Below are 13,784 nucleotides of genomic sequence, written 5' to 3'. Positions count from 1 at the left end.
TAATAGAGGAATCTTATTTGTGTCCTTTTAGTTGCTTTTCTCTATTAATATTAGTACCATTATTTTCCAAGATAAAATGACAAAAAAAAACATTTTGCCTAATGAATTATGAAGTACAGTAATTAAAAATTTAGCCTGACACCAGGTGCAGTGGTGTATGCCTGTGATCTCAGCAACCTGGGAGACTGAGGCAGGAAGATTCCAAGTTCAAGGCCAGCCTCAGCAACTTAGAAAACCCTGTCTGAAAATTTTTAAAAAGGGCTAGGGAGTATAGCTCAATAGTAAAGCCCCTGAGTTCAATCTGCAGTACAACAACAACAACAACAACAACAACAAAAAAAAAAAAAAAAAAAAAAAAGAAGAAGAAAGAAAAAAACCCAATTAAAAATGGGCAATGGGTTTGAATAGACATTTTTCCAAAGATGATTTATCCAGTCAATAAACACAAAAGGCTTAATATCACTAGTGATAATGGAAATGTAAATAAAAATCACGATGAGACACCACTTCCCACCCAAGATAATTGTCATAATTTTTTTTTTTTTTTAAATATTGATAAGATGTGGAAAAACTGGAACCCCTATACATTAGTGATAGGAATGTAAAATGGAGCAGCTGCTCTGAAAAAGTTTGGCAGCTCCTCAAAATGCTAAACACAGGGTTAGCATATGTATATACCGCAGGTACATACCCCCCCCCAAATGAGAATATGTTCATAAAACCTTAAGGTTCACAGCAGCATTATTCATAATAGCTAAAAGGTATGAACAACCCAAACGTTCACCAATAGATGACTGGATGAACAAGAGTATTAACCTTACAACAGAAAATTATTCAACCCTAAAAAAGGAAAGTAGGAGCAACATAAACAATAACATCCCTGAAAATAATATACTGTATGATTCCATTTATAAGAAATATCTAAGAATAGGCACATCCATAAAGACACAAAGATTAATGATCAGCCAGGGATTAAGGTTAAAAGAAAATAGGGAGTGACAATGTTTTCCTTTTGGAATGATGATATGTTCTATAATTAAGATAGTGATGATGGGGGCTGGGGCTGTAGTTCAATGGCAGAGCACTTGCCTAACACCTGTGAGGCACTAGGTTCAATCCTTAGCACCACATAAAATAAACAAAGGCAATTTGTCCCCCTACAACTACAAAAAATTTAAAAGATAGAGATGATGGTTGAAAAACTTTATGTATATACCAAAAGTCACTAAATGGTACCATTTAAGAGGGCAAATCTGATAATATGTGAATTATATTTTAATAAAAAAATCTTTAATAATAGCCACTATGGGCAAAGGAAATAAAGGTCAAACTAAATGCTTTTATTTATTTGCTAATTCTTATCACCCCCCTCAAATTACAGACTATGAGGAAGGGACCTTGTAGTTCTTATTCATTGCTGTATTCTTAGCACCCAGAATAGAACCTGGCACATCCTAGGCATTCAACAAATATATAGTTAACTTGCTGAACAAATGAAACAACTTGGCAATATTCACATTCAAGATCAGCAGTGTTTTGTGAAAGTCCATTATTTTATTTTATCTTATTTTTTTGATACTAGGGACTGAACCCAGGGGTGCTTTTACCACTGAGCTATGTGGCCAGGTCTTCACTTTGAGATGGGGGTCTCACTAAATTGTTGAGGCTGACCTTGAGTTTGCAATCTCCTCACCTCAGCCTCCTGAGTACCTGGGGTTACAGGAGTGCATCACTGCAACTGACTTATAAAAGTATATTCTGATTTTTCTAGGAAATGTTGGTTAGGGCTGGGAGTGATGAGCCCTGTAATTCCAGCAGCTGGGGAGGCTGAGGCAGGAGGATTTCGAGTTCAAGGCTAGTCTCAGCAACTTAGCAAGACCCTATCTCTAAATAAAAAATATGAAAAGAGCTGGGATGTGACTCAGTAGTTAAGTGCCCCTGGTTCAATCCCTGTTATGGAAGGAAGGAAGGAAGGAAGGAAGGAAGGAAGGAAGGAAGGAAGGAAGGAGGAAAGAAAGGCAGGCAGGCTAGGAAAAAAAAATTCAGTTAAAGCAAATTTAGGTAAGAATGCTATGGAGAACAGCAAGTATCATCAAAGGTCAGATTATCTCTCCATGGTTCCTTCTTCAAAATACCTATGCTGAGGAAGCTAAATTCAGCCTCCTTTTCTTGAACTGAAAAGCTAAATTTACAAGTATTAACTTTAAAAAGGAGATGGAGGCAGGTGAACAAATTCTCTTTGTCACCAAGCTTGTTTGAACTGTATAATTACCGTGATTATTTTCTGTATCATGCTAGCTGGTCCTGAGTTGTAACTCTTAAAATGCTCTTATATCTAATGAATATGCATACATATGTTCACCGAAAGACTTGTACATGGATAAGTGCAGCAGCTGTTTATAACAGCTAAAAACCAAATAGTTCAAATATTTAACAACAGAATAAATAATGACATATAATGAACACTGTACATATATGGCAGAAAGCCAGTCACAAGTAAGTGTACCTACTGTATGAGTCTATCTAAAATGAGCAAAATGAACATAGTGGTTCCCCAAAGAAAGGGAAAGTAGTGATTAGAAAAAGGTAGGATAGTGTTGCTGGGACTCTGGTAACAAGTGCAAATAAATTAATATAATACACGTTAAAATAATACCAAGTACATGGAAAATCCAATTTGGAACGAGTTCTCAATGAAACAATTTTATAGATTTATATTAACACTGTACTTATAAAGGAATTTTGTTTCATCCATTCTTAAGTCTTCTGTTATGATCATATTTAAAAACTACTTTCCAATGTTACGGACTTAATTTTAAAAAAACAATTAAGATGAATTTATGGAAAATAACATGGATGTTCCCCAAAATATTAAAAACAGAATTACCATATGATCCAGCAATTCCACTTCTGGGTATATGTAACCAAAAACATTGAAAGCAAGGATTTGAAGAGTTATTTCTACACCCATATTCACAAAAGTTTTGTCCATATTTGCTAAAATGTAGAAACAACTCAAAAATCCACTGATTGAAGAATGGATAAACAAAATGTGGCATATACATACGAAGGAATATTATCCAACTTTAAAAAGGAATGAAATTTTGACACATGCTGCAACACAGATAACCTTAAAAACATTATGCTAAATGAAATAAAACAAACACAAATGAATAAATACTACAGAATTCTATTTATATGGGGTACCTGAAATAGCAAACTCACATAGAAAGTAGAATGGCAGCTTCGGGGTCTTTGAGAATGGGGAGTTATTTAATGGAAATAGAGTTTTTGTTTGGGATAATGAAAATATTCTGAAACTGGACAGTGCTGATGGTTGCACAACACGGTGAATATTCTTAATGTCAATGAATTGTATACTCAGAAATTGTTAAATGGTAAATTTTATGTTATGCATATTTTACTATGTTTAAAAAAATAATTTACCTTTTATCCAAAGCTCTCAATACTTTAGCAAAAACTTCCAATTCACAAAATTCACTGCCCAGTTGACATAAGCGTCCCTGTTGGTAAAGCTGAAATAAAATTGAAAAATTATTTAAAACTTTTAATTTCTACTTTCATTTGATGACATTAATATTTGTGGTTTTAATGAATAAGATTTGAAGTCAGCATGATTATAAAATAGTATCAAGAAAGATGCTTACAAGAAGAAAAATGGTACACTATTATTTAACATTCCTACAATTCATATAAAAAGTTTACTAATTTTATATGTTAAGAATTAATATTTGGAAAACATGGGGTTAGGGAAGTAGTTCAGGACGTTTTCTAGCATGCCTAAGAACTTGAGTTCAATTTCGAGAACCTTTTAAAAATAAACCAAAACTCTGTAGTAGTACCTAAAACATGGTAAGCATTATGAAGTGCTATATTGCTAACATTGTATTTTATATAATATTTAACATAACAGCATTAAACATAAACCCATTAGTCAAGAAACTTAAAACCATAACTTTTTCCTTTACTCCATCAAGTCCAAGTTTTCAACCATACAAGTGCATTAAAATAGGTTAATATTTCTTGCTCAATTTAAGTTTTTTAGGTGTTCTATATCTGGGATGAAGAGACAAAATGGGTTTATCAAAATTGGATAGTTAATGTAAAATTATCAAAAAAAAAAAATTAAAAAAAAAAAAAGGGCTGGGGATGTGGCTCAGTGGTACAATACTTGTTTAGTACTGCACAAGGCCCTGAGTTTAATCCCCAGTACAAGAAAAACAAAATAACAGCAAAGACAGTATACAGAAAACACAGTTGGTCAATATGCTCCACCAGGAGTTCTTAACAACCATCTCAAGATAGTTCACTTTTGGACATGATACTTCACCAGTACCCAAACAGTACAGCATGTCTACAGTAATGCAGGGATGGCAGGATTTCTAACTGTCCAACTCATTTATACAATGACTTTTCAGAATTGTTATTTTAAAGAATATTTCTAAAAATGTGTTCAATTTTTCTCTCAAATAATACATGCACATGGTTAAAAAGAAACAAATACACCCTCAAGACTCCAACTCAATTTTAACAAATACTTCTGAATTTATATATGCTATATAAATAACATGGGACTTTAGAAGGAGTTCTGTTACACAAGGTCACTTTATATTACAGGCACTTAACACTTTGCTCAGTTGATAAGAACACAGGTTCCAAAAAGAGGACTAGGGTCTGTAGTTCATTCTCCACATACACTGGTTTACTTTACTTTGTGCAAGGTAAACATACACAAACTCAGCACACTCTTGGACATAAATCATTAGTCATGACAGATGTCAGATCAAATTAGGTATATATATTAGTGTAAATTCATAATGACTGCTATGAAAAATCCATGACAATTGCTGGAGGGGAGAAGGGACAGACTATCATGTGCTCAAGAAGGGGAGGCAGAAATGCCATCTTCACATAATGGTTAGATATTTATATTAACATTAAAACCTTCACTAGGAAAGATTTGCTATTTGGGGAGATTACTGTTTACTGCTACAGAAAAATAAGCTTCTGGGAATGTACACAGTAAAACTCACTATTAATCATTGTTATATTTTCCTATTAACCAATACAAAATAACTCAAGGAAAATAAAACTGATATGACCAAATTCTGATTTGTGAGTTACATAATGTGATAAGCGTCTGATTTGGGGCAGAATCATAAATACAGTTATCAAGATAAATATACACACATATTCCAAAAACACTAAGGTAAAAATCTTAAGCTTCTTACCAAAATGACTGACTCATCATTACCCAACTTTAGGCTTAGAATTTCTTTTATAAGATAGAAGAAATGAAAACAAATTACATAACCATTTTGCCTGTACTCACTAGTTGAAAAAACACAAATTCAATTTTATATATTCTATGACTTACAGAATTCCTTTAATGAGCGAAAATTGGCGTATTCTACTAAGTGAGATTTGAAAATAGAATTTAGGTAGCTGCTGCCTTAGTTTGAAAATATTCCCTATAACGAACACCAAAATTTCTACACTGAAATATTAAAGTTTTCTAGGTAAAAATGGGTTCGTATTTAAATTGTGGGAGGAAGGTAATAATTTAATTGTTTTATTAAAGTTTAATTGCATCATCCTTACTAAGTTTAACCAATAAGTACAAATTAATACAATGTATGAACTCAAGGAGTTTTTTTTAAAATACCAATCTGGTATAAAAACAGCACCTAATCCTTACAGAGATCTTATAAGAGACAAGGACTGTTTTCAGTGCTTTTCAAAAGTCAGTCATTCTGTCCTTTTACAGACATGGAAACTGAAGGATACAAAGTTAAATAACCTGCTCAAAATCACACAATAAAGAAATGCTAAGTGAGGCACTGTGGCACTCTACCATAATTCCAGGTACTGGAGAGGCTAAGGCAGGAGGATCACAAATTCAAGGCCAACCTGGTCCCTGTCTCAAAATTAAAAAAATAAAATAAAATAAAAAAATTTTTTTCTTTCTTTTTTAAATGGGTTGTAGCTCAGTGGTAGTGCACCCTGGGTTCAATCTGCACTGCCACCAAAGAAAGCAATGCAGGAATCTGACTCTCTGGTAGTCTGTTCCTACATCACATTCTTTACAACTTACGCTAAACTGTCTCTTGAAAATAACAAGTAATAAGAAAACATATAAAATGGGCAACTTTAAATCTTTTAATAGAAGACCTAAAGATTAATCTCTTCATAAATTCATATATCTTATAAAGCAGAGCACAGAAAGGGGAAACTGAGGTTCTAGGTTCTAGTAATGATTCTTATATCTGATTTTTAAAATGACTTATTTTAGTTCATTATTGTGATGTTATATTCTGTATCTACAGAATAATAAAGCTACTGAAGGGTCATTTTGACTACTTCTAACTGTTGGTACCTTAAGCAACATAAGGGAAAGTCAACTTATTCCTTATTCCTAGAAGTAGTCTAGAAGTAGTAGTACCTGCCACCAGATAGAAAAAATAAATTAAATAAAAACATACCTTGGTATATGTAACAACATATGACAAAGACATTTTAAATTGCTGAAAGGAAAAAAATAGTTAACAGAAGCACATAAGAGGGAAAAACAAAAATGCCTATCTGATAAAATATATACCAGACTTATCAAAATTTTAAATGTCAAAAAATTAAATCAGGGGCTGGGGTTGTGGCTTAGTGGCAGAGCACTTGCCTAGCACATGCAAGGCACTGGGTTTCATTCTCAGTACTGCATATAAATAAATAAAGGTCCACTGCCAACTAAAACAATATTTAAAAAAATAAATCATATCAGTATTAAAGGTTCTCTGGTAACTGTTTCTTTTTTTATTTGGTGGTAATCAAACCCAGGACCTAGTACATGCTAGGGAAGTGCTCTACCATTAAGCCACTCTCCCAGTTCTAACACTGCTTCTTTTAAACACTGATTATATCACAAAAATAAAATCATCAAGGAAGCCAGGCCTGGTGTCCCACACCTGTAATCCCAGTAGTCTGAGAGGCTGAGGCAGGAGGATCATGAGTTCAAAGACAGCCTCAGCAATTTAGTGAGGCCCTGTCTCAAAATAAAATATATAAAGAGGGCTGGGAATGTGGGTGCCCCTGGGTTCAATCCCTGGTACCAACAAACACACACACATCAAGGAAGAGATAAACTGATTATATAAAAACCTAAAATGTTCATGAATATAAAATACTATTAAAAATTTAACAATACTAAATAAAATATTAATAATATGTATGTGTAAGAGATAGTATCATTAATATACAAAAGGGTCTAATAAAAAGATGAACTGCCTGGTGATGTTTTTAGAAGAAGCAAAGGTTTCCAGGATCTAAAGTAAAAATCTTAGAAAATGAAAGCAACAATTCCCAGGACAATGGAAGGCAGCCCAAAATTCAGAGAACTCTTTGGGACATAAAGGTAGGAATAAAAGCCTCCCTTAACCAAAAAGATTTTTAACTGACATAACTGCCTCCCAAGTCATTTCAAAATTACCACAAATTCAGAGTAAACAGCACAATCTTAACAGCAAATGAGCATACAAAGTAATCTAGTTTAATTCACAACCCAAAAAATCAAAGATTTAGAAAAAAGTACACAAGAACTTGGGTTCAAAACTAAGAAAAACAGAAAGTCACAAACATTTGTGTCCACATGCATGCGTGCACACACACAAACTCATGCATCGCACATTTTAAACTACAAATCACTAAATCATTAAAAAAAAAACCTTTAAAAATGAAAGATTACCAACGAAAAATGACCATGATATATGAATAGTGAACAAGTTCCCAAAAGGTTTGAGTTAATATACTTACTTTCGTTTTTATATTGTGGCCCTATATTTTATATGAAGTCAATAAAATGTTTACATCTATGGTATAAGATTACTATCTAAAAACTTTCACCTTCACTGTCATCAGCATCTTTAAGCTGCATTACAACAAAGATCTGGTAGAACTGGACTGTGCATCAAAACTTTTTACTTTATTATTATTTATTTTTGTGGTATTGGATATTAAATCCAGGGGAGCTCACCACTGAACTACATCCTGAGTGCTTTTTTAATTTTGAAACAGGGGTTTGCTAAATTGCCTAGGCTGGTATTAAAATTACAATTCTCTTGCCTCAGCCTGTTCCCCTTTAGTCAACTGTTCACACAGTAGCCAGAATTACCTTTTTTAAAAAGCAAATCATACCACGTCATTTCCCTGTTTAAACCCTTTCAATGAGTCAGGTACCCTCTTGTAATCCCAGAAACTTGGAGGGCTGAAGTAGGAGGATATTAAATTGAAGACCAGCCTCAGCAACTCAAGACTGTCTCAAAAATAAAATAAAGGGGCTGGAGAGATAGCTCAGTTGGCAGAGTGCTTGCCTCTCAAGCATAAGGCCCTGGGTTCAATCCCCAGCACCACAAAAAAAAAAAAATAAAAAAAAAAAAAAATAAAGAGAACTGGGAGATGTAGCTCAGTGGTAAAGCACCCCTGGGTTCAATTCCCAGTGTTCCCCCAAAATTAAAAAATAAGTAAAACTTGCAATGAGTTGGGTGCAGTGGCACATGCCTATAATCTCAGAGAATGGGGTTGGGGGTGAAAGTGAGGCAGGAAGATTACAAATTCAAAGTCAGCCTGGGCAACTTGGTGAGCCCTGTCCCAAAGTCAAATTTAAAAATAAATAAAGAATGAGTGGGGATGGATCTTAGTGGTAGAATGTTTGCCTAGCATGTGTGAGGCCCTGGGTTCAATCCCCAGTACTGCAAAAGAAGCAAATAAATACCCTAATACACTTAGAACACAATCCAAAATCTCTGACAACTAAGTTTCCTATAATTCATCAGACCCCTCATCCATCTTTCTGACCTCACCTTCTCCTGTTCTGTTCTTTCACCTTCTCCAATATTCCAGCCACTTTGGTTTTCTTTTAGCTCATGACTTGTATCTCCATACCATGATTCTTTGTCTGTTAATTTGTAATTCAAATTACCTCAACTATTATTTCACCTACTCAGACCACTCTCTGACTCCCCAGTCTAAACTGTTCCCTTTTATACTTTCCTACAACACACTGTGCTTTTCCCTTCCTAACAGCAACATGCATTCACTTACGTGGATATTTGTTAAAAATGTCACTCCATTACATATACTCTATGAAGTGAGCATAGTCACTACTGTATCCCCCAAAATATAGTCACTACTGTATCCCCCAAACTTGCATAATGCCCAAACCCAGCATAATGCCTAGCACTAGATATGCATTCATTATTTTCTGAATGAATAATCCAAATTGGTAATTATCTCCTTGGGATGGCTCTCAGAAGAAACAACAAAATGCAAGACAGTCTCTACTCTGAAATGTATAACTAGTCAACCACATATTAGTACTGTTATTCTATTTATTGAAACCATCCAGAGGTTGGTGAATATGATACGAACACATTTTTTCTTTTGCAGTTCCGATGCTTGAAGATAGGCACATGTACCACCAAGCTACATCCCCAGTTCTTTTAATGTTTTATTGTGAGACAAGATCTCACTCATTTACCCAAGCTGGCTTTGAACTTGGAATTCTCCTGCCTCAGCCTCCTGAGTACTGATATTACAGGCATGTGCCAACAAGCCTAATTGATAAAACATTTTCTACCATCTCCCTAACTAGGGTGTAAACTTGTAAACTTGTTTTTTGTTTTGCTTTTGTACTGGGGACTTAACCCAGGGGTACTTAACTACTGAGTTATATCCCCAGTCCTTTTTAATTTTTTTATTTTGAGACAGGGTCTCACTAAACTGCTGAGGCTGGTTTTGAACTTACGATCCTCCTGCCTCAGCTTCCCAAGCTGCTGGGATTACAGGTGTGGCCACCATTGCCCGCTGGTATAAACTTAAAAGAAAAAAAACTGAGGCCAGGCACAGTGGCACATGCCTGTAATCCCAGCTACTTGGGAGTCTAAGGCAACAAGTCGGACGACAGCCTTGTGAGCTTAGCGAAGTCCCAGGCAACTTAGTGAAACCGTCTCAAAATAAATAAAAAGGACTGGGGATGTGGCTCAGTGGTAAAGTGCCCCTGGGGTAAAACCCCAGTACCCACTACAAAAAATTTAGTAGGCAGTTTTATGTCCGTTTTCATAGTAACTATATAAAAAAATACCAGCACCCAGTGGAATAGCAATCTTAATTTTTCACTTATAAGAAAATGACAAAAAAAAAGAAAAAAAATCAAGAATTCTGAATATAGCTGCTTAAATTTATAGACAAAAATAGGTGTTTCCTATTTTAACGTCTTTTATCAAGTACCCTGGCATATTCATTACACAAAATTCTTAGCTTCCTGTAACTTGTTAAGTCTTTGTGATTTTTACATCAGAAGCAAGAATATTACAACTAAGAATATTCTTATTGTTTTATTTATTTATTTTGGGAGCTGGGGGATAAAATTCAGGTCCTGTGCATGTTAAACATGTGCCCAGTCACTGGGTTACCCATACCCCTATCCCCATTTTTATTAACTTAATAAATATCAGGAACATCTGCAAAGGTACTATGCTAAGTTTCAGGGAAATAGTGGTGACTATAATCACCACAGCAATAAAAAGACAGTAACATTGTTCCCTGATCTAACAAAAAAAAAAATTAATCTATCAAAACAGAAAAATGAAGTTCATAAAATAATGACAAAAGTAGCCAGAGAGCTGGAGGAACACAAATACTTTCTTCAAGAAAGAAATTCAGTTGAGCTTTGCAGAAGAATGGGAGTAAAACTACTAGAAATATGACATATACCACTGACACAGATATAAACCCTTTAACCCTTTTTCAAACACAGGAAAATAAAGGATATAATGTCACAAAATTAGTTTTGTATAAACAGCTGGGTTTCAAGCCTAGAAATCCCACAGTTGCCAAAAATTAAGAAAATACAAACTTAAAAACATCTTGGAAGAAAGAAAAACAGAATACTTTATACCTCTGAATGGCCTCAAACCAGAGTAGCAAAGATCAGAAAGGAGTTCAGGTAGCATATTCTGTAAGCCAAAGGACACAGAGATTAACTACCTGCCCAAAGACAGGAGTAAAATCTCCCATGGTCTTAGCAAACAATCTCCCATGAAAAACTGAAGCCTATAGGTTAAAACTCGTATGAGTATGTAGCAAAAATTCATATTACCTGGATAATTTACCAACAATAAACCCAGAAACTGGCATTAACAACTGGTCTGAAACCCAAGAAGTCCCCACAGAGACAAATGCAAAAACACCCAGGTGTTGAGAGGTGATGAAAATGTTTTATATATTCATCAGTGACGTTTAGACTGTGAGACACTGCAGAGTTTACAGGACAAAGGAAACTATTTCTTCAACAAATACATTGCTAAGAAGACAAAACAAAGATGGAAAGTGAACCTATAAAGAGAGACTTCAGCAATATATCTATTGGGGCTAGGTAATGCACACCTGTAATCCAGCTATTTGGAGGCTGAGATAGGAGGATCACAAATTTGAGGCCAGCTTGGGCAACTTAGCAAGACCCCAAAATAAAAAATTATCTCAAAATAAAATTATCTCAAAATAAAAAATTCAAAAAGGGCCGTGAGTGCAGTCTCATGGGCACTTGCCTAGCAAGTGCAAGACCCCTAGGTTCAATCCCTAGTACCACAGAAGAGACCAAAAGACAGACATACATACATAATAACCACTTGAGGTGAGGAACTTACCTGGATCCTGATCCAAACAAGTAAACTGAAAAAATACATATAAATTTGACATCTGAGACAACTAAAAATTTGAACAATGACTGGATATTTAATAACATTAAGGAATTACCATTAAGCTTTCTTAGGCATCATAATAGTATGATGGATATTATATTTACAGATGAAATGATATGATGTCTAGATTTACTTCCAAACACAAGAAAGGGGGAAAAGGGTGGGAAAAATAGATTCAGTAACACATACTCGCTAAGAATTGATAACTTTTAAAGCTTGGTGGTAGATAAATAAGAATTCATTACTCTATTCTACGTTGGTATATATTGAATTTTTCCATCAACATTTTTCTTTAAAGACCTTACAAAATATTTTCATCTCTATGATAAACAAAGTAATATTTCAATAAACATGTGCTATCTTCACTTACAAGATTCTTTTATTCTTATGCTCTAATCTCCAAACGTTCTCTTAGGCCATTTGTATTTTCTTAGAAACATAATTTCAATAAACAATTTTAATTTATTTTATCCGTAAATTTCAGTAAGGTAACTTTTTCCTGAAACATAATTTCTGCCTGACTAGCATAGCATTACACAATCTATTTTACATTTTAAAAAGCTATTCCACAATTTAAAAAGCTATTTTTCTCCTTCCCATTGTATTTACAGTTGATTGCCCGGCCACATTCCTAATTTTTGGCTTTCTGCTGTTTCTTTATTTAGCTAGCTAATAAATTAATTAACTATTTTACCATTTAAAAGGGCTTAATTTGGGCTGGGGTTGTGGCTCAGGGGTAGAACGCTTGCCTAGCATATGTGAGGCACTGGGTTCAATTCTCAGCACCACATATAAATAAATGAATAAAATAAAGGTCTATTAACATTTAAAATTTTTTTAAATTAAAAATAAAAAATAAAAGGACTTAGTTCTCATTCATGCTGACTTGAACCCAGGGCCTCCTGCAGGTTAAGAAGTGCTCTACCATTGAGCTATACTCCCAGCCGTAAGATATTTTACTATTAGAAATTCTACTTTTCTTTTTTGGTACTGGGGATTGAATCAAGGGGCTCTTTTTTTTTTTGTTTACTTTTTTATGTGGTGCTGAGGATGGACCCAGTGTCTCACACATGCTAGGCAAGCGCTCTACCACTGAGCCACAACCTCAGCCCAAATCCAGGGGTTCTTTACCACTGAGCTACATCATCAGTCCTTTTTATTTTTTATTTTGAAACAGGGTCTCGATAAGTTGCTTAGGGTCTTGTTAAATGGCTGAGACTGGCCTCAAACTTGTGATCCTCCTCTCTCAGCCTCTTGAGTCGCTGGGGTTATAGGTGCATGCCACCACGCACACAGCTTGTTTTGTTTTCTTTTTCTTTCTTTTTTTTTTTTTTAGTTGTCAGTGGACCTTTATTTTATTTATTTATATGTGGTGCTGAGAATCGAATGCAGTGCCTCATACATGCTAGGCAAGTGCTCTATCACTGAGCTACAACCCCAGCAGAGCTTTTTTTTTTTTTTAATTGTTGATAGACCTTTTATTTTATTCATTTATTTATATGTGGTGCTGAGAATCAAACCCAGTGCCTCACACAAGCCAGGCAAGCACTCTACCACTGAACCACAACCCCAGCCCAAGAGCTTTCTTTTTCTAAATACATTTTTCTGCTTACCAAAGTTAATACATGGTCAAAAAATAAAAATCCAAGTATTAGAAAAATATATACAAGATATACATGTATACATACATATTTGTAAAAATGACTGTAACCCTATACTTCAGTAAATATGAAAATTTTCTTGTGTTCATCTAGATTCTTTTTTCAATGCACACAGAAGATTATGCTTTCTTATTACTTTATAACAAGTTTTCTATTTTTCCCAGTTGGCTCTGTGCTCTGGAATCTCCAGTCCAGTATATACAAAAACCTCATTCTTGATACCGCAGTACAATATTCCATTTCTAATTGATTATTATAGTTGTCTTCGCTTTTTGCCATCAAAACAATGCTGCACTGAGCAAACTTCTAAAGCATTTTCTGTACACTCAACATTTCTATAGGAAAATTCCTTAAA

The 13,784-nt window shown here is 34.5% G+C and overlaps 1 protein-coding gene across 2 annotated transcripts in view; it reads right to left on the bottom strand.

Annotated features, from left to right (window-relative positions):
* The window catches only part of Appbp2 (amyloid beta precursor protein binding protein 2), a 50,168-nt gene that overhangs the window by 27,622 nt on the left and 8,762 nt on the right, over nt 1–13,784 (bottom strand). For both annotated transcript variants that reach the window (XM_047542943.1, XM_047542944.1), the window contains exon 2: nt 3,448–3,536. In XM_047542943.1, the coding sequence (XP_047398899.1) occupies nt 3,448–3,536 (89 nt within the window). The remainder of the gene's footprint in view (nt 1–3,447; nt 3,537–13,784) is intronic.

The sequence above is a fragment of the Sciurus carolinensis genome, chromosome 3, assembly GCF_902686445.1.
Source record: "Sciurus carolinensis chromosome 3, mSciCar1.2, whole genome shotgun sequence".
NCBI classification, from domain to species: Eukaryota; Metazoa; Chordata; class Mammalia; order Rodentia; family Sciuridae; genus Sciurus; species Sciurus carolinensis.
Note: the sequence above shows the minus strand (reverse complement) of the source record. Positions and strands in the feature narration are given on the sequence as shown.